General features: G+C 50.5%; 1 protein-coding gene across 3 annotated transcripts in view; it reads left to right on the top strand.

Moving 5' to 3' along the window:
• Positions 1-18,174, top strand: part of RAPGEF1 (Rap guanine nucleotide exchange factor 1) — a 142,843-nt gene that overhangs the window by 88,010 nt on the left and 36,659 nt on the right. For 2 of the 3 annotated variants that reach the window (XM_084820608.1, XM_084820609.1), the window contains exons 6-10: positions 211-363; positions 2,967-3,090; positions 5,203-5,386; positions 6,202-6,687; positions 10,149-10,351. In XM_084820608.1, the coding sequence (XP_084676734.1) occupies positions 211-363; positions 2,967-3,090; positions 5,203-5,386; positions 6,202-6,687; positions 10,149-10,351 (1,150 nt within the window). Of the gene's footprint in view, positions 1-210; positions 364-2,966; positions 3,091-5,202; positions 5,387-6,201; positions 6,688-10,148; positions 10,352-11,767; positions 11,927-18,174 lie in introns of all 3 variants that reach the window. The other variant, XM_084820610.1, reaches the window with a different exon arrangement.

The raw sequence follows: 18,174 nt of genomic DNA, 5'->3' as shown, positions 1-18,174 counted from the left end.
CTGGACCCAAGACATCGGTTTATTTATGTAGTCATTTAACAGTAGTGCCCTGTCCATGGACAACTGGAGAATGCATAGGCGCTGGATCATACAAATATTTGTCCATTCTGTACAGTGCCTTGCACATGCTGTTTGCACAGCGTAAAACACTAAGCCATCTCCATGATGCACATCATATACAAGGCAAGCTTTGCTTTTCACACTCCTCAGCCCGTCAGAGCTTCCCTTGACGGATCGCGAGATGGAGATTCTCAGCAAGACGACCGGGATGGCTCAGACCACCGAGGTTTTGGCGGATTCCATGGACGAAGAAGTAGCCCCTCCCAAGCCCCCCCTTCCTTGCATTCGGGTGGCAGAGAACAGGTAGGCTGTTGTGGGGAGAGTGGTAGGGATGAGAATTGCCTCTGTTGGCTGTCTGTCTCTTCAAGGAAGGTTGAAAGAATCAGTCGGTATCTTTTGGTGGTTTTCAGACTTTGTTTTCAGACTCACTCTCTAAGTATCTTCTCTTAACAGCAACCCCATAAAAGGTCCTGAACTGTGTGTCTAAGGAGGAAAAACTCCTTCTAAATCTCCCAGACTCACACCTCAAGTTTTTAAATACAAAACCAAAACCCCTTGCCTGTTGTAGCGTGTGGTGAAAGGATGTGAACATTGCATGGTTTGCTAGAAATGTGTGGGACTCTTTGACTTTCAAGGGCCCAGCTTGCTACAGATTTCCTGTGTGATTTTTCTCAGCATTGGCAAGCTGAGCTGAGACCCCCTGGGGCAGCTGGCGTACCCCAGAAATGGAATCGTTTGCATGTGCATCGGCACTAGGAAGATCCAGGCATAGCTGGCTTTATCGGTGCCTTTAGAAATCATAACTTGCTCCCTCTTGAATGGAGAGCGGTAGGTGATGTCAGGAGCACCCTTGCTGCCTTCTGAAATCCTCAAGTAGCCAGAATCAACACGCAGATGATAGGGCTCTTTTCCAAGGCTTTATTTCCATTCAACCTAATGACGCTTACAGATGCTAATTGCCTGAGCCTAATGAGGGAAACTTAAGAGAGCTGCCTACCAGGGGTTTCTAGCCTTAAGGAATCAGTTGGTCTCCATTTGGCGGGAAAGGGCAGGAAGTCTCTGAACTTAAGGGCTAGGAGGTGAAAGTCCACCCCTTTTCCATGGGGCATCGGGGCGCAGCTGTTGACGTCACGCCAAGTGGGCTGAGCGCCTCCTCTCGGCGCCCTCCATCTCCCGCTTGCCCCTGTGCCGGCACCTAGCGTCCCGAAGCTCCAGTTGTCCCTCCCTCTCCCTGCCAGCGTCACTGCCACTCTCAGGAATGTGAGCAGGGAGGGGCTTTCCCTCCAGCGGCGCCTCTGAACAGCGCACGGGTTCCTCTTCCACAGTTTCTATTTCTTCCTCAGAATCAGAACTGCTTTGGGGCTCTGTGGGCTCTGATCCAACCCTGACAGGTGATTTGGGTTTTCCTCTTCAATGAGACAATTCGTCATTTCAGTGGGACAGCAACTGAGGCAGGCTGTGGTGGCTTCAGACCAGAGGTGTAAACCTTCTGGCCTGTCTCTGGGAGCTCCCATGCAGCCATCCCGCTTTCTTGCAAGCACCGATCGTTTGGTGGTCTCCCAGCTTTTGTGCAGTTGTTTCCACATTCTGAATGGTTGGAATGCCCCTCCAAAGGCTTAGCTATGGGCAGGAAGAGCTTAAAGCTCAAATATGCTGGTGTTTTTGGCCCTGTCCCTTTTGTCTTTGGCCCTGCCTGTCTTGCCTTCCTCCCCACCCGCCACTGGAATGCAGCCCCCAAGAGCTTCCCCCAAATGGGCTCAGCTCTCAGGCTTTAATGGGTTCTGTACACTTGGTTTAGGCATTCAGATGTAGGCCTGGTTCAGACAGAATGATCTCAGCCTAAAAAACCGCCCGGAGAACTTTGGCTGTTGGTTACTAAACTGTGGTTATCTGGTTAAAAATGTAATTTAAAAACCAAACAAACAAACCATGGTTTTTTGAAGTTGAGAAATAGTGTCATGCTGACCGCTTGCATGCTGGCTTGAGCCTCAGTTGGGAAATAGTGATTTGGAGAGCAATCCTATGGCCTCTAGATAGCGTTTGCACTGGCCATAGGATAGTCTGGATTCCGGGATCCGAGGTCAGAGACTGCGCTCTGACCTCAGACCCAGGAGTCCGAGCTCTCCGCCCCCTTGTAGCTGATGTGGAGAGAACCTTGCTGGCTGCCTCTCCGAGGAGGGGAGGGGGGCGTTCCTGTGGGTGGAGAGGGGACTCGGAATCCTCCGGCCTCCCCGGCCTCCTTCGCTCCTTTCCGCTGAGCCCCAGCTAGATTGAGGGGAAGCCCGTCTAGCAGAAATGCAGATCAGGAGGGGCGTGGAGGCTAAGATCGCATCTGTGCGCCTCCTGCTCTGTGTAGGATGCCTGTCAGCCTCTGAGTTCGGGGGCTGACAAGCATCCTGGCAGGATTGCACCCTTAATCTCCAACTACAAACTTCAATATGAAACCAGGACCTGATCCTGGTTTCCTATCCTGATTAGTAAGCCAGAATGACGTCTGAACTGTCCCATAGTGATTAACTTCAAGGAAAACAAATCACGGTGAAGCATTTACACGGGGCCTCTGTTTTAGGAGAATACATGGAATGTGAGTTGGCACAGTTTTCTGTTGAGGTATTTAAGTACCCCTTGGGTAGAATTATGACCCCAAATACATTGAAGGGTCTAAGACAGGAGGGTTTTTTTTAGAAATGTTATCCCGACTTTATTTCCTATGGGAAACTTGAAAAGCAAAGCAGCTGAATGAGTAGACTGTAAAGTCCCAAACATGCCAAGGTTGTTAGAGAAGCTCATTCCTACTCTGCTTTCCTGTGGCTTGCTTACTGATTGATGCAGAAATATTTGATTCACGTGCAGTGTGTTCTGCTGTGGTTTTTCTTTTTATGTATCCTTTTACTCATTTTTCACAGTCCTCCTCCTGCGTTGCCGCCTAAGAAACGTCAGTCGGCGCCATCTCCTACTAGAGTGGCTGTCGTGGCACCCATGAGCCGGACCACCAGTGGGTCCAGTTTACCCATTGGCATCAACAGACAGGTAACTGCCCAGCCCCTCCAGAAGCAGTCAAGATATATACCTTTCTCTCTCTCTTTTTTGCCACCCTGCCTTTGGCACAAATCTTTGCCTTCAAGAATTGGGTAAGGAATTTGGAGAAAGTTCACCCTCTCTTGTTTCTATTATCCCCCTATCCTTCCTTTAAATAATGTTTTTTTCTTCCAGTTAATACATACACATACCAGTAGAATTAACCCATCTGCTGCCAAATTGGGATGTTTTCAGACCCCCAGAGAGCCGCACCCCACAATAATCTCTTTTTTGCATTTAAAACTGAGCACCCTGGAAGACTTAATAAGAGATAACTTGCCTCAGGCTCAAGATCTCATAGACAGAATATAAGGAAAGAGGGGCAGGGAAGTTGAAGGCCAAAAGGTCTTAACCTGGGGCAGCCATTTTTAAAATATGTGTTTTCAGGCACTGTTTGAAAATGGGAAAGGGACTAGGGCAGAGCGTGTTGGAAAGAGAGATAAATTCACAAACGGGGAGCAGAAATGGAGAGAATGAAGATGAGTAATAAAATAGCAAATCTCAGGTTTATGAAGTACAAGGGTGCCAGAAGAACCGAGAGGATTTAGGAGAATAAAGGGAGAAAAGGACATGGAGAAAGAGCTGATGAAGAATGCAAACATTCAGAAATTCAAATGGAATACAGTGAAGAAGAGGGAACCAAAGTAGGGCAGAATGGAAATAATGAGACGAGAAAATTGGGGTCAAACTCGATGCACCTGCAGTTTACTTTTTAAAAGCCATCTGTGCAAGTGCTAATTGCGTGAATGGCATCAAAGTCTAGTTTGGCAGCAGAGTTTAAAAAAAGGAGGAGGAGCAAGGACCAAGATAGGATAGAGGCGAACCAGAAAGTTAACCATAGCGAAGACTGGATACGATAAAAGACCTAACTACATTCTAAGAGAAGAACGAGAGAATTGGGGACACGGCTTGCGTAGATTGACTAACAGAAGAAGTGTAATACTTCAGCCACGCTGGTGCGTGTGAGCCCATCGCCGAGGAACCAGTCCACGTGGCCAGACTAGCTTCAGAAGCAGGCACCTGGATTTTCTAGGCTTGCACTGGTTCGCCATCCTTCCAGTCTGTCGAGTTTTAAGAGCGGAATCAAAAGCATGGGGATTTGACGTCCAGTTATTTGACATAGCTTAAGGCAGCCTTCCCCAACCTGTCTGGGAATGATGGGAGTTGCAATCCAATACATCTGGAGGCCACAAGGTTGAGGGAGGCTTTGCTAAGCCCACCACCACCATGCCTAAACCTGCAGGTCGAACAAATGAAAAGTTCTCAGCAAGTTTCCGAGTCCTTCCTGCCGACATGTAACGGTTGGATGCTGTCCCAGCAGCCTTGGTGTGTGTGTGTGTGTGTGGGGGGGGTGTTTGTGTGCGCAAGTGTGTGTTTAGCGATGGGCCGACCGCGTCCTATTCGTAATCAGTCTGTTAAAAAAGGAGCGGTACCAGAGGGCTAGTTCAGGTTCAAGGACTGAATGGCAGAGCTGGCAGTTGTGAAAGAGGGAAATGGCCTATCTTAAGCGAGATTGTCTGGGAAAAGGCCAGAGGGCTTTGACTATCGGGTGGTATAGAAATGGAATGAATGAATGAATGAGATGCCAAAATATTGGGCAGAAATTGCTTGAGCCGTTTTGAGATGAATCGATATCATTTACTTTCCAAGGACATAGTTACGAGTGTGTGTGGGGGGGTGTCGGTCCCCCTCTTTCCTCCTTTTATTTTCTTCCTTTTATTTTCTTCCGATGTGTGTGTTTCTGTTTCTTGACTGATCATTATTATCCAAAAATTTCCCTAATTTTGGAGTTCCCCCTTGGCAGGAGATATGATGGCTGAGTTTACGGGGAAGGATGAAGGTGTCTTTTTGTTTTTGCTGTGGGCTGAGAAAATTGTGACTTGTTTCAACCATATTTCATTTTAATTGTTTTATTTTGTGTGTCTGTGTATACCAAAATAAATGTATTACTGACAACAACTAACAGATTTATTGAGAGGACATCTGTCGGAAGTCCCCAAACAATCCATTGTTTAAAGGAGTTGGCAGGACTCGGTTTAACATGCCTCCCTTCTGTGCCTCCAGGACTTTGACGCAGACTGCTACGCCCAGCGCAGGCTGTCTGGGGGCAGCCAGTCCTACGGCGGGGAGTCCCCCCGCCTCTCGCCATACAACAGCATGGGCAAGCTCAGCAAGTCGGACGAGCAGCTCTCCTCGCTGGAGTGCGACAGTGGCCAGTGCTCCCGGAACACAAGCTGTGAAACGTTAGGTAGGGAGAGGCACTCCTGGCTTTCTCCAGAGAGGGGGGCAGGACCGGGAAAGGGGGCGGCATCTGTGCAGCTGGAAGCACTGGGGTTCCAGTTTCGAAGGCCTCAAACATAAAAATGTCTTAGCAGCTACAGGGCTGGAATTAAGAGCCTTGCGAGTCAGACATCAGCAGCGCCATCATTCTTTTTATTACGGGATGAACCCCGTTTAAGTTAAAATGCAGAATGCAAAAATTACAATGGGCCATATCCAATGTTAGTCTAACGTAAGTTCCGTTCATTTCAGCGGGTCTACTCTAAATAGGACTCACATGGGATGCAACCCAATCTCTTCAGTTTAGCTAATGTGGTTAGAGAGCAATCCTGTGGTCCCTGGGCGAGCATCCCATAGGATGGCTCAGAAAACCCCTTCCAAGGTTAAAGACAGCACTCCAACCTCGAAATGGAGAGTTGGGGATCTGCCCCCTGCCCCAGCTCCATGGCAGCTGGCACAGAGAGAACCGTGCTGGCTGCCTCTCCAAGGTCGGGAAATCAACCTCGGAGACAGGGGGAAGGGGGCATTCCAGTACGCAGGGAGGGGAGGAGACCAGTGAGGCCGGGATATAATTTATCCTGAGGCGCCTTCATCCTCCTTCTGGCTGGGGCATGCTGGGAGTTGTAGGCCTTTTTTCTGTCTAAACATGCATAGGATTGCACCCTCAACGTTTGAAGTCTGTCCCACTGCACCTGGCACAGTTTTGCCCTCATAGATGGTTCTCTCTTTCTTCCGCCTGCTCGAACTCATGACATGTCTCCTCTCCTCTCCGGCTCTCCTCAGATCATTACGATCCGGATTACGAGTTCCTGCAGCAGGACCTCTCGAACACCGACCAGCTACCTCAGCAGGTGCCTGGCGCCCTCAGCCCACTGCCAGAGTCCCTGGGGGAGTCCGGCTCCCCGTTCCATGGACGCACTTTCCAGTTGCCAGAGCACAGCAGCCCCTCGGCATCCCTGCAGGCGGCAGACATCCCTCCGGCTCTGCCGGAGAAGAAGAGACGGGGGACAGCCGCCCCTCCTTTCGACACCTCCGGCTGCAGGGTCTTGTTTGAGAGGCACCCCTCGCAGTACGATAACATTTCGGAGGACGACCTGCACAACTCAGCCCTGCTCCCGTCTATGCCCTTCACGCCTTTCGCCGCCGTGCTGCCCTTCCAGCCGGGGAACTCTCCCGCCCCCGTCGAATTCCTGTCTGACTTTGCTGCTCCAGATCCCGCGGGTGACTCCGAGAAGCCGCCGCCTCTGCCAGAGAAGAAGAGCAAACACAGTAAGCACAATATTGGTGGGCAGGGCTGCTGCTGCTAGGACCGCTAAAACTCAGGGTGGGGGCCCCCCATAGTTTGGTGGCAGAGCATTTACTTTGCCGTCAGAAGGTCCAAGGCACGATCCCCGGAGTCTGCAGGTAAAAAAAAAGATCAGGTAGCGGGTGATGGGAAAACACCTGCCTAAGAAATTGACAAGCTGCCGCCAGTCAGTGTGGACGGTTTGAGGGACCAGTGCTCTGGCTGGGACCAGCAAGGAACCTGCGCTCTGGTTCAGCGCTCTGGTGCAGCTTCCCGTGCTCATAGGGCCATTGAGCACATCTGCAGCACCAACGGGGTGCCCAGTGCTGTACAGAACTAACTGGCTCCCTCCTGTCCTTCTTCACAGGCTTCTAATGGCCCACAGGTGATATGGGGCGCCTGGAATGTGTGCTTGGATTTATTTCTTTGTGTGTTTTTATTGGACTTGCAGCCTGTGCAGCCCAAAGGACCCTGGTCAGGTAACAGGGGGTTATTTAGTCTACATCAGGGGTGTTGAATCTCAGGCCCTGGGGCTAAATCTGGCCCACCTGGGGTCTCAGTCCTGCCCTCCAGGGTTCACCAGGTGGCCACACCACTCTCCACCAACCGTTGATCATTCAGTAGTTTCGCAGGTTTTTCACGGTGTCTCTCCCCCCCCCCCCCCCATTTAAAGGTTGAAATGCCTCTCCTAAGGCTTAGTTACTGGCAGGAAGAACTTTAGGCTAAAATAGGCTGGTCTTTTTGGCCCCACCTCTTTTGCTTTTGGCTCTGCCCACCACTGGACTGTGGCCCCCGAGAGCTTCTCTGGAATGGAATTCAGCCCTTGGGCTGAAAGAGGTTCAACACCTCTGGTCTGCGTTGTCCCAGGCCGTGTGGCTTCTGCAGTAGGCACAGGCCCAGTCTTTCTGAGTCTCCAGGGGAAGAGAATTCCAGAGTCAAGGGGCAGCCACCAAGAAGGCATTTCTGCCAGTTCTTGGTGACCTGATTTTGATGCATAGCTCGAATATTTAAGAGAACATTTCTGGACATGACGGATCATAGGGGCAGAAGAGGTCTCTTAGGGCTTTCTACTTCAGATGCCAGCCACAAGGGCCCCCCTCAGCCCGTACACATCCAGCAGCATGGAAGCCACTTCTCCTTAGTACTTCTCGACGTGGCTGTGGTGGGCGTGCAGTTATTGCAATTATGTGAGCTGGGGCCAAGTCTGGGAGATGGACAGTTGAGTATAGCTATAAAGCAGAGGTACAGGACCTCAGGCCCAGGGGCCGAATCCAGCTCTCTGGAAACCCCAGAAAAGGGATGTCCCAAAGCAGGGTCCCATCATGGGTGGGCTGGGCTGCGTACGTTACCATACCTGTTGAAGGACTCTACGTCCAAACGATGTTTCTGCAGAAGTGAACTTGTCCATTTTGTAGCGGTGGTTGAACATGGAAGGCAACACCCATGTTGCAGCCCTACAAATGTCCTCCAATGGCATATAAGTCCGTAGTGCTGCTAGAGTTGTGGCACTCATGTCCAGTGCACAGTTATACCTTCGTGTATTAATAGCAGTTGCTTCCAAATACCTCTGAATTATCCACAGAGGGAAATGACTATATACTCTCGTGAGTATAAAGTCATTGGATTCCTGCACTGAGCAGGGGGTTGGACTCAATGGTCTTGTAGGCCCCTTCCAACCCTACTATTCTATGATTCTGTGAGATCTGCAGAGCTAGAGAGCTGCCTCGCTGCAGAACCGAAAAGTCTCTTCCCTCAGTGCGACCTGAACCCCTGTCCCAAGGAGAGCGGCAGTGTTTCCGCTCCGCAGATCTCCTGTTGTGTGGATGCAAAAGACTTTTCCTCCCTGAGTTTTGGTCAATAACCTTCTTGAATGCCATCAAATCAATCAGCTGTCTCCCTCCAGCTAGTTTAAAGTTGAACCCTCCTCCATACAGACAGGATATTGTAATCCTGCTAGGGAATTGTGACGTTCCTATAATCCTTTGCTGGTGTTTTTGGCCCTACCCCACTGGCCTTCAGCCCCATCCTACCCCCCCCCCCCAGCTATTTGAGCGTAAAGCTCCTGCCGCCTGTAATGAAACCTTAGGAGAGGCATTTCAACCTTTTAGAATGGGACGGGAAACCACACAAAAGCCGGGAGGCCACCAAATGATCGGAAGATGAAGGAAATGGGATGGGGTGAGGAAGGGGGCGTGGCCTTCTAGGGACCCCCCGAGTGCTGGAGTGGGACCCCCGGAGGGCCAGATGTGAGGATAAAACCTGTGGGGTGGGCCTCATACTGCTTAGATAGCTTTTCAAAAAGGGACACATGGACCTCATTGTTTTCCCGGAATCAACGGTCGATTGCTTCTGGACTTGTGTGTTCCATTTAGCGCTCATGACTCACCTGCTACACTTTGTTCTTTACTCTCTTTGTTTTGCCCTCACAGCAGCAGCCCTGTGGGGTAGCTTGGGCAGAGAGATGGCGAATTGCCCACAGCCATTGAGCCAGCTTCATGGCTGAGCCCAGGTTTGGATCCTGACCCTTCGGCCTCCAACACTGTACAGGCTCCCACCCACGGCCTTTTTTGCCAGTCGGCATCGCCCCTGTTTGTGGAGGGGATGACATCCTCCCTTTCCCCTTAAGGACCTCAGCTCAAGGGCGTGTGCTGCCGGAATCGACACGAAGCCAGCAATGTAATTTTCCATCTGCTTCGTTGGCCTTCCTGTCTCATTGAAAGCTGCCGCACAGAGGAGCTAAGCAGGGAGGGGTTGACATGGCTGCAATCTCTGGAATGTTCCTGTTTTCCCCAGATTCTAGCTTCCACGTTCGAGGGTGTGTTGCTGTTGTCGGTTTTTAAAGTCCACAGTGTCCCTTAAGTTTTGGGCCGACTTTCCCCTCAAGGCTGCAATATTTATTTATCTGTTGACAATATTTAGATAGCACTTCTCATTTGAACGAATCCCACAGCGGTTTACAAAAGAACTTTTTTAAAAACAACAACATGGATTTAGTCCCCAGGTCTGAGGTTCCCCATCCCTGCGCTAGGATCTCCAGATGTTTTGGACTTCAACTCCCAGAAGCCCCTGCCACCATGGGCAATAGTCAGGAATGCTGGCAGTCAAAGTCCAAACATCTGGAGATTGACTTTCTGCCCACCCCTGCTGTAGAGTGTTCAGTGTGTTCAGTACTCAGGAACTACAGATCCCAGGATTCCTTGAGGGGAGCCACCCACGCGACACCATGGCGCATGCGTTCCCCTCTTGCCATTTCTGCAGAACGTGCGAGGTGCAGCTTGGCAGTGACTCCCATGACCAAGGTCAACCCTGTGCAAATGACAAGATCGCTTGGATCTGGTTCTGTGCCTACTGTGCACCATGGGGTGGGTAGGTAGGGGAAGGGGGTTGCCACCTGCCTCCCAAGAGGGTGACCCCCCCCCGCCCTGGTGCGCCTTTTGTGTTCCAGTGATGGCCTATATGCAGTTTGTCGAAGACTACTCCGAGCCCCAGCCTTCCATGTTCTACCAGACACCGCAGAACGAACACATCTACCAGCAGAAGAATAAGCACCTGATGGAGGTTTACGGGTTCAACGACTCCTTCAGCAGCGCAGACTCTGGCCAGGATCTGGCCCCACCTCCTGCCCTCCCGCCAAAACAGAGGCAGCTGGTGAGTCCCTTCTCATAATCCTGCCCCCAAACCTCATGTGCTTAGGTTCTTTTCTCCATCAGACAAGAGAGATGGGTGTCATCCTCGGTTTCACTTCCTACCGTTGTGTGTTTCTGGACACATGTATTTTTATTTTATTTTGTTTACTTGGGTCAGGGGTGTCAAACCTCTTTCAGCCCAGGGTCTACATCCCTGTGGTGGGCGGGGCCGAAGGCAAAAGGGATGTGGCCCAAATGCCCCAAACACCAGCATAATATTATCTTAAAGCTCTTCCTGACAATAGCTAAACTTGAGGAGAGGCATTTCAGCTTTTTAGAATGGGTGGGGGGGAAATTTGCAGAAGCTGGGAAACCACCAAATGATTGGCGGTCAGGGGAAAGGGGAGGCGCCATGGGAAGGGGATGTGGCCATCTGTGGAACCCTAGGGGGACAGATTTGGCCCGTGGGCCTAAGATTCAACACCCCTTATTTGGGTAACTCAGGGGACCCTAACTGTATGATATTTAAAGAGCAGAAACACCCCAAAAGTGAAACACAACAAAGATAACTATGGGACGAAGTTTTTAAGTGAGAGAGGTACAAAACCGGAACAGTCCAATTTTTGTTCTGAAGAAGGACGAAACAACTGTCACATCCAGTCATTAACCAGTGGTATCAAATTTTCCGGGGGGGGGGGGGATGTCATTCTGTCACTTCGTCATCTGACACTTCTCAGCACCCCTGTGCATTTGGCGCATTCAAACTTTGTGTCTCTCTTAAACATCTGACTCCATTTGTTGTCTTTGGTGTTTATCCACCTTTTAGGGGGTTCACTTCTTGTAGGACAACTTCCTCTTGGGGGGTATTTTCTATTTAATGTCATGGTGGACTTCCCAGCCACAGTGTGAGCCCAGCGCCTCGATTTGCATGACAGACAGACATGCTGGCAAAACAAACGCCGGCTCAGCTCTCCGTTTTGCCCCTCCCCCCATGATTCTGGTGGTCCGCCCACCTTTAAAAACAAACAAAGAAAGCAAAGTGGCCGTTGTACATTTTACGTGTTCTTAGTTCAGCTTTCACAATTCCGTGGAAAGTCCCCTGGCCTGATTTGGGGGGATCTCGCCTTCCCCTCACTCCACAGCTTACTGCATTCAGCACGGTCTCCTGATTCTCTCTGTAGTATTTTCAGGGGGCTCGGAGGGGCTTCTATGGGAAGGAAGTGGCAGTGAAGTCCACTTCTGTTAGTGTAGTTGATCCAACTTAAATCTGGATCCATTACCGTTAGTCTTGTAGAAGGGAAAGAAGCAATGCAGGGCCCAGAGATCCTGCCCCCATCAGCTGTTTGTCCTGAAAGCCCACTGGTCCTGGCTTGTGTTGTCCTTTTCCTCCCTCTTTCTTCCCTTTGCTTTCTCTCTCTTTCTCTCTCTCTTCTTCCAGCAGGCCTCTTTTGCCGCCTCCTCCTTCTCTTCTGTCTCCTACTGTGTCCAGCCACCTAAAGTGCCCTTCGCCCCTGAGGACATCAGCACCGCTCAGGGCCTCAGTATGTCCGTCTCTAATTCCTTCCTCCACCAGCACAGCTCCTTCCCTGTGCACTCGGTGAGTTACTAACTCGGGGGACTTTTTTCTCCTCTCACTTCTTCTTGCTCTCTCCATGGGGGGCGGGGGGATGATTTACTGTCCTGGAGAGCGACTCTTTGGTTGATTCTCCCAGTGCCAAGCATACCGCTGAGTGCCTCCTTTGGAAGGCATGTCAGAACAGCAAAGCTCGTTGAACGTGCCCCTGCAAGTGAATCGATCCTTGAGAAGGGCACAAGGCTTTCCAGCGAAATGAGGGAGCGTGGTATCTTTGTTTTCTAAGGCAAAGCTCAACATAATCACACCACGTGAAGGGGTTTCTGGCTACAAATCTCAAGTCACCTTAGGACTGCTTTGGTTGAAAGCAGTGCGATATATAGGAGGTGAACGTTCCATTTTGGATGCGATGTAAATGCAGAGAAAGAGGAGGTGTGAGGCCACCAGAACAACAAGAGGGCTGGAACAACTTCCCTACAAGGAAACATGACAACATTGGGGGCAAATTGATTTAGAAAAAAGGCAAGTAAGGTGCGGGCGGGGAGTGGGGCAGGGGGGACATGCTATAGGTTTATAAAATGATACATGGGATTGAGAAAGTGTAGAGGGAGATGTTTCTCTCAAAATACTAGAACCCAAGGCAGGGGTGCAGAAACCCCAGCATGCGGACATAATCTGGCCTGCCAGGCTCCCCTATCCAGCTTGTGGAAACCTCCTGGGGTTCCTCCAGGGGGCAGGGGACCCTCCCCCCAGAGGAATCCCCACCATTATCTTCGAACTCAGATTGGAGATAACAGCGGGGATTCCCCTGTGTGCTACTTTCCCTCCCGTTGGGAGGGGGAGCGGCGCCATGCTTCTCCCAGCCTGGAGAAAGGCTAAAATAGGTGGGAGCGAGGTGATGATGTCCGTGGGGGCGGCCATGCCCACGGACATCATCCGGCCCAGAGAGAGCAGGCCTGGCGAGGGGCAGTCCAGCCCCCCGCCACAGTCTCGTTCCGCACCCCTGATCTGAGGTCATTCAGGGAAGCTGAACAGCGTTAGATTTGGAACAGACTAAAGGGAGCCCTTCTTTGCATGGTACACAGTTTACCTAACGGAATCTGCCGCCGTGGGATGTCGTGATGGCCACAAACTTTAGATGACTTTAAAAGGAGTTAGACAAATTCACACAGGATAAGGCTACCTCCAGGATCAGGAGCTACCTGTGGCTACCTCCAGGATATAAGGCTACCTGTGCTACCTCCAGGATCAGGGGCACCATGCCTTTGAAGGCCCGTTGCTGGAGAACAGAAGCAGGCAGCTGCACTTGCCCTCGTGTCCTGCTTGTGTGCTTCCCAAGGCTGGCCACTGTGGGAAATGGGATGCTAGCCCAGAGGCCTTTGGTCTGATCCAGAAGGGTTCTTTTGATGAGGCAGGGGCTTTGACAGGTCCCATCCAGTCCTTTCTTTTCCAATTTGTATTCTGCTCCAAAAGGTTGGGAATTGGAGGAGTACTCTTTCCCCCTTTTTAGAGCAACACCATTTCTTGATCTCCAAGAAGATTCCCATCTGTGCCTCCCCATCTTTTCATTTTCTTTCACCACCTGGTAATCACAGCAAGTCCAGTTCAAGCCGCCAAGGGAAGACAGATAAACCTGTTAACAGATTAAGCAGTCAGGAGAGCTTTTAAGGCAGGGCAGCCCTTTCACCCTTAGGCTGACTAAGGAAGCTGACCTCTTTCGCACCCAATAATCAATGATAATCGATAATCCCCTTAAAAGGATACATCTTCCTAGATAAATCTCTTCTCCGCTGGGTCGAAGACTCTTACATCAATAGGGAGGAAGATAAATTAAATTAAATGGCTGTACCTTTAGTGCATATGAGAGACTGATCCCAAACTCTTCACACCCAAATAATTCTCGGCACTATCTGCTTGCCAAGTGCTCATGGGGGCTTAACTTAGCTCCAGGATCTCTTTTCAGGGTTTCATGAAATCTGCACTCTAATTTTTCTTAAAAAGAAAAGAAATCACAATTCTGGGACTTGTATACATTGCAGAAATTAAGAAAAAATGTACAGTTGAACTTACTTTGCAGGGTTCTGCCATTCTTATCCCTATAGAACAATTCTGTTTCTGAGCTTGTCTAGAACAGCAGCCTACAAAACATCTGCCACCTGATGGTAATAGCTTTGCTCTTGTTCACATGAGCTCTTCCCCTGGCCTGAAACAGCAGTGAATTTGGAGTTCTTGGTCTGACCAGGGGTTGGTTCTCTTTCATCCCACCTCGTTCCACCCCTTCCTGGGTATAAAACTGTTGCCCTCCAGATGTTTTTGACTACAAATCCCATAATCCCCGACTACTGGGCATGTTGGCTGGGGCTTATGGGAGTTGTAGCCCAACACATCTGGAGGGCACCAGGGCTGCCCAGCCCTACTATAAACAAATCCAAGATTCCAGGGTTGTTCTGCTAGGATAAATGGATTGCAGGCCCCAAGAGACACCATAGGATTAGTACTCCTTACTAGACACGGCTGGTGTTTACTCGAGCCTTAGCTTTACAAGCTTAGCTTCTTTCAGTGGCTCAGTTCCACCTCCTTCCCTACACAGCCCCTCTTTTATTTGCTCTAGAGATTAAGCTCCGCTTCCTCACTGTGATCACCTTTCTCGGAGCCTTATCGCTGTGTCTTGAATCGCAAAGCTTCCCCATGGTACTGCGTCTCCAAAGGCGGCTCTTGAACGCTGCTGCTGGCCTATGCCGTGGTGCTCTGTGTGTGTGTGTGTTCTCTTTGCAAAACCTGGGAACCAGTTTGCAGCAAAGGAGAGACGGAGACTTGAATGCGCCTTGGGGGGAAGAATCCTGTTCTCGCTGGTGTGTTGTGATCTCTCCCTCTGCAATGCATGCACACTCTGGCTCAGTTAAGGCACTGCTTAATGGAGATGTGCCAAGGCTCAAGCCTACAGAGAATTTATCTGTTTTTTAAAAAAGATTTCTAACACGCCTTTCAGGGCACGCTGCCCTCACAAGGCAGTTTGCGAAGGTTTAAAACGCACAACAAAATCCTAATTACAGCAACAATAAAATACCTCATAATGCTGGTGGCTCTGCAATTCCAGATGGATCTGGATTATGCTGATTATCTGGATCCATTTCAAGCAGGCTTTTGGCTGGGATATGGGCCTCAGACTGCTTTGGATGCTTTGGTGGATGACCTACACCAGGAACTGGATGCAGGAGAAATGTGATTCCTATTCATTCTCCTGGACTTCTCAGTAGCTTTCGATACCATCCATCGTGGTATCCTTCTGGACTGGCTGGCGCAGTTGGGCCTTGGCTGCACTCTGTTGCAGTGGTTCCGGTCGCTGGTCCAGAAGGTGGTGCTGGGAGATTACTGTTTCACTCTGCAGCCATTGGCCCATGGTCACAGCATCTGGGACTGTTTAGCTTAGAAAAAGGGTGAGAAAGGGGAGACCTGATACAGGTGTACAAAATGATGCCTGGTGTAGAGAAAGTGGATAGGGAGACATGTTTCTCCCTCTTTCATAATACTAGAACCCAGAGGGGTCATCCCATGAAGCTGATTGGTGGGAGATTCAGGACAGATCAAAGGAAGTCCTCCTTCTCACAGCACGGAGTTAAACTATGGAACTGGCTTCCACAAGACGTAGTGATGGCCACCCATTTGGATGGCTTTAAAAGGGGGTTGGGCAAATTCCTGGAGGAAAAAGCTATCAACGTCTACTAGTCCTGATGGCAATATGCTACCTCCAGCATCAGAGGCAGTATGCCTGTGTACACCAGTTGCTGGGGAACATGGGCGGGAGGGTGCTGTTGCACTGTCGTCCTGCTTGTGGGTTTCCTACAGACAACTCATTAGCCACTGTGTGAACAGTGCTAATGACTGCTGGAGTAGTGGACCTTGGTCTGGTCCAGCACGGCTCTTCATGTGTGTCCCACAGGGTCCTATCTTGCCCCACCCCCTTTATTTAACATTTACATGAAGCCTCTGAGAAAGGCCATTTGAAGCTCTGGCGTGAGATGCCAGCAGTGTGCTGATCATACCCAGCTCTATGGCTCTTTGTCCCCTAACACCAAGGAAGCCGTTGAACACTGGCTGATGTTGACAGTCGGCTGGAGAAGGGCGACCAAACTGAGGTTAAACCCAGCAATGTGGGTCAGTAGAAAGTCTACTGACTCTGGGATCGGGATTCAACCTGTTCTGGAAAGAGCTGCCTATGACAGCTGCCGAAGGGAGATACCCTTTTGGCCATTTTGATAGCCTCCTCCTTTAGGTTTTGTTGTCCATTTATGGACCACATCTGTGACTGGATGTTTTTGATGTAAGCTTGTGTTTCCATTGCTGAACAACCTTGGTGAAGGGCTGATAAGAGTCCCTGCCTGAAACCCTGGACAGCTGCTGCCAGTTAGTGTAGAGCGACCTTCCTCAACCTGGTGGCCCTCCGTGCTGGCTGGGGGTGGTGGGAGTTGTAGTACAATGTGTCTAGTCCAGGTTAGGGAAGATCAGTTTAAGCATTACTGAGTTAAATGGAATAATGGTCCAACTCCTAATAGGGCAACATCCTACATACCTATGTCGGTATGTATTCATAGTTCGGTCTTTTGGCACCATCTGGGCATGGAATGTTGAGTCTTGGAGAACCGGTGCGTGTGTGCGCGGACTTACTGCATCCCTTTGCCGGGCATAAGTACTTAACTTATTCTAGCCTTGCATCCCCATCTTTTCATATCTATAAATCTGCCCCTTTCACGTTTATACAGCCCTCGTCCTAAGTGTTCAAGGCACTTCTTGTACTCCAGCCCTGCATTTTATCGATGTGATTGGACGAGAATGGCATCCTGTTCTTCAATCCAGCGGGATTGACGGATATGGCTTGCATGAAATATAAATCCGATACAGTTACTTTGGGACTGCTCTATCCTCTCTGACGCCTGACATTTTGCTCTGAGGTAGCATATCCTCCCCTCATGCACAGCTGTCCCTACGGACTTCCATCCAGTTGCACACCTCCAAGAGCTGGCAGGTAGGTGGCCCAGGGCCAGCTCCAGGTTTTGGAGGTCCCGCGGGCAAGACGCCCTGCATGGGGCCCCTCCCTCTGTGAGTCTACCTGCTCACCACCATGGTCACCAGCTGCCTTGACTCCTCATCCTCTTTCTCATCCTTGCTACCTCTTGCTTGCTTGTGCGGAGAACCAAGTCGGCCGTGGCATCTTACCGCTCCTCTTCTCACCACCACTGTTGTCTGGGCCAGAGCGAGAGGCAGGTGAACACGCAGGTCGACTAATGCTGAAGAGGAGCAGCAACGCTTGCCAGTGGGCCCCTGCTCTGGGTGTGGGCCCTTGGCATGTGCCCAACCATACCTCCTCTTGACGCCAACCCTGGGGTGGCCCGTTGTGCTTTACTCCTTTCCCCCAGGATGGGGGTGGGGTTGCTGTCACACAGCAGAGAGGGAAGAGGGAGGCTCGGTGGCAGCGAACTGCTGAGAGATGGTGGTCTGTTGCCTGGCAGTGCGCTCCTTTACTCTCTTCTTCAGGGTCTTCTCTCTGTCCAAGTTACGGAGAGTAACACTTGGAGCCAGCCCTGCGTGGCGGGCCAGTAGCCTTACGCCCACATTGCAGATCAGAGCACTGACGCTGGGAGAATAGCCGGTTACCCGGTGTGGTTATGGCTGAAGTGAGATTCGAACCAGGGGCTTCCATGGCATGGCTCAGTTCTTCGCTGTGCTTGTTTTAACCACCATGGGAGGCTCGTGTGCTGCTTCCCAAACGATGGGATGATATATTGCTGGTCTTAACAGCTGCTCTCTCTGAAAATGCTTGTGTGTGTGAAGGCGAGGAGGAGGAGATTCAGTTGGATCAGTATTGGTGCTGAGAAAAGGAAGACGGCAGAAAAGAAAAGGGAGACGGCAGCGGGAGAGGCTTACAGTTTTGTCCTGGGAACAGTTCAGTACTTCTGGTTCTCCATCGCCAGAATGATTTCTTCCCCATGTGCCAGCGCTCGGTTTTGTGGCACAGAGCCAAAAAGGATGCCCCATGCAGCGACAAGTGAATGTGCAGCCGTCTTATGCAGTGCTCAGCGATCCATATAAATGCTGCCATTGTGGGGGTGGAGGGTGGGAAGCCATCTCCAGCAGATGTGGTCTGGAATTAAGAGATCTTCCCTGTCACACCTTGTTAGCTGCCTTGAGTGACATTTTTCTTGGGATACAAATCAAATGAACAATTACACCACTCCATTTTTCCTCTCAAAAGTGTGTAGTGCAGTTGTGCGTAC

The sequence above is a fragment of the Heloderma suspectum genome, chromosome 14 (assembly GCF_057233095.1).
Source record: "Heloderma suspectum isolate Gila_16-S chromosome 14, 16-S_ref, whole genome shotgun sequence".
Taxonomy (NCBI): domain Eukaryota; kingdom Metazoa; phylum Chordata; class Lepidosauria; order Squamata; family Helodermatidae; genus Heloderma; species Heloderma suspectum.
The sequence above is the reverse complement of the archived record's forward strand: the minus strand, read 5'-3'. Positions and strand labels throughout refer to the sequence as shown.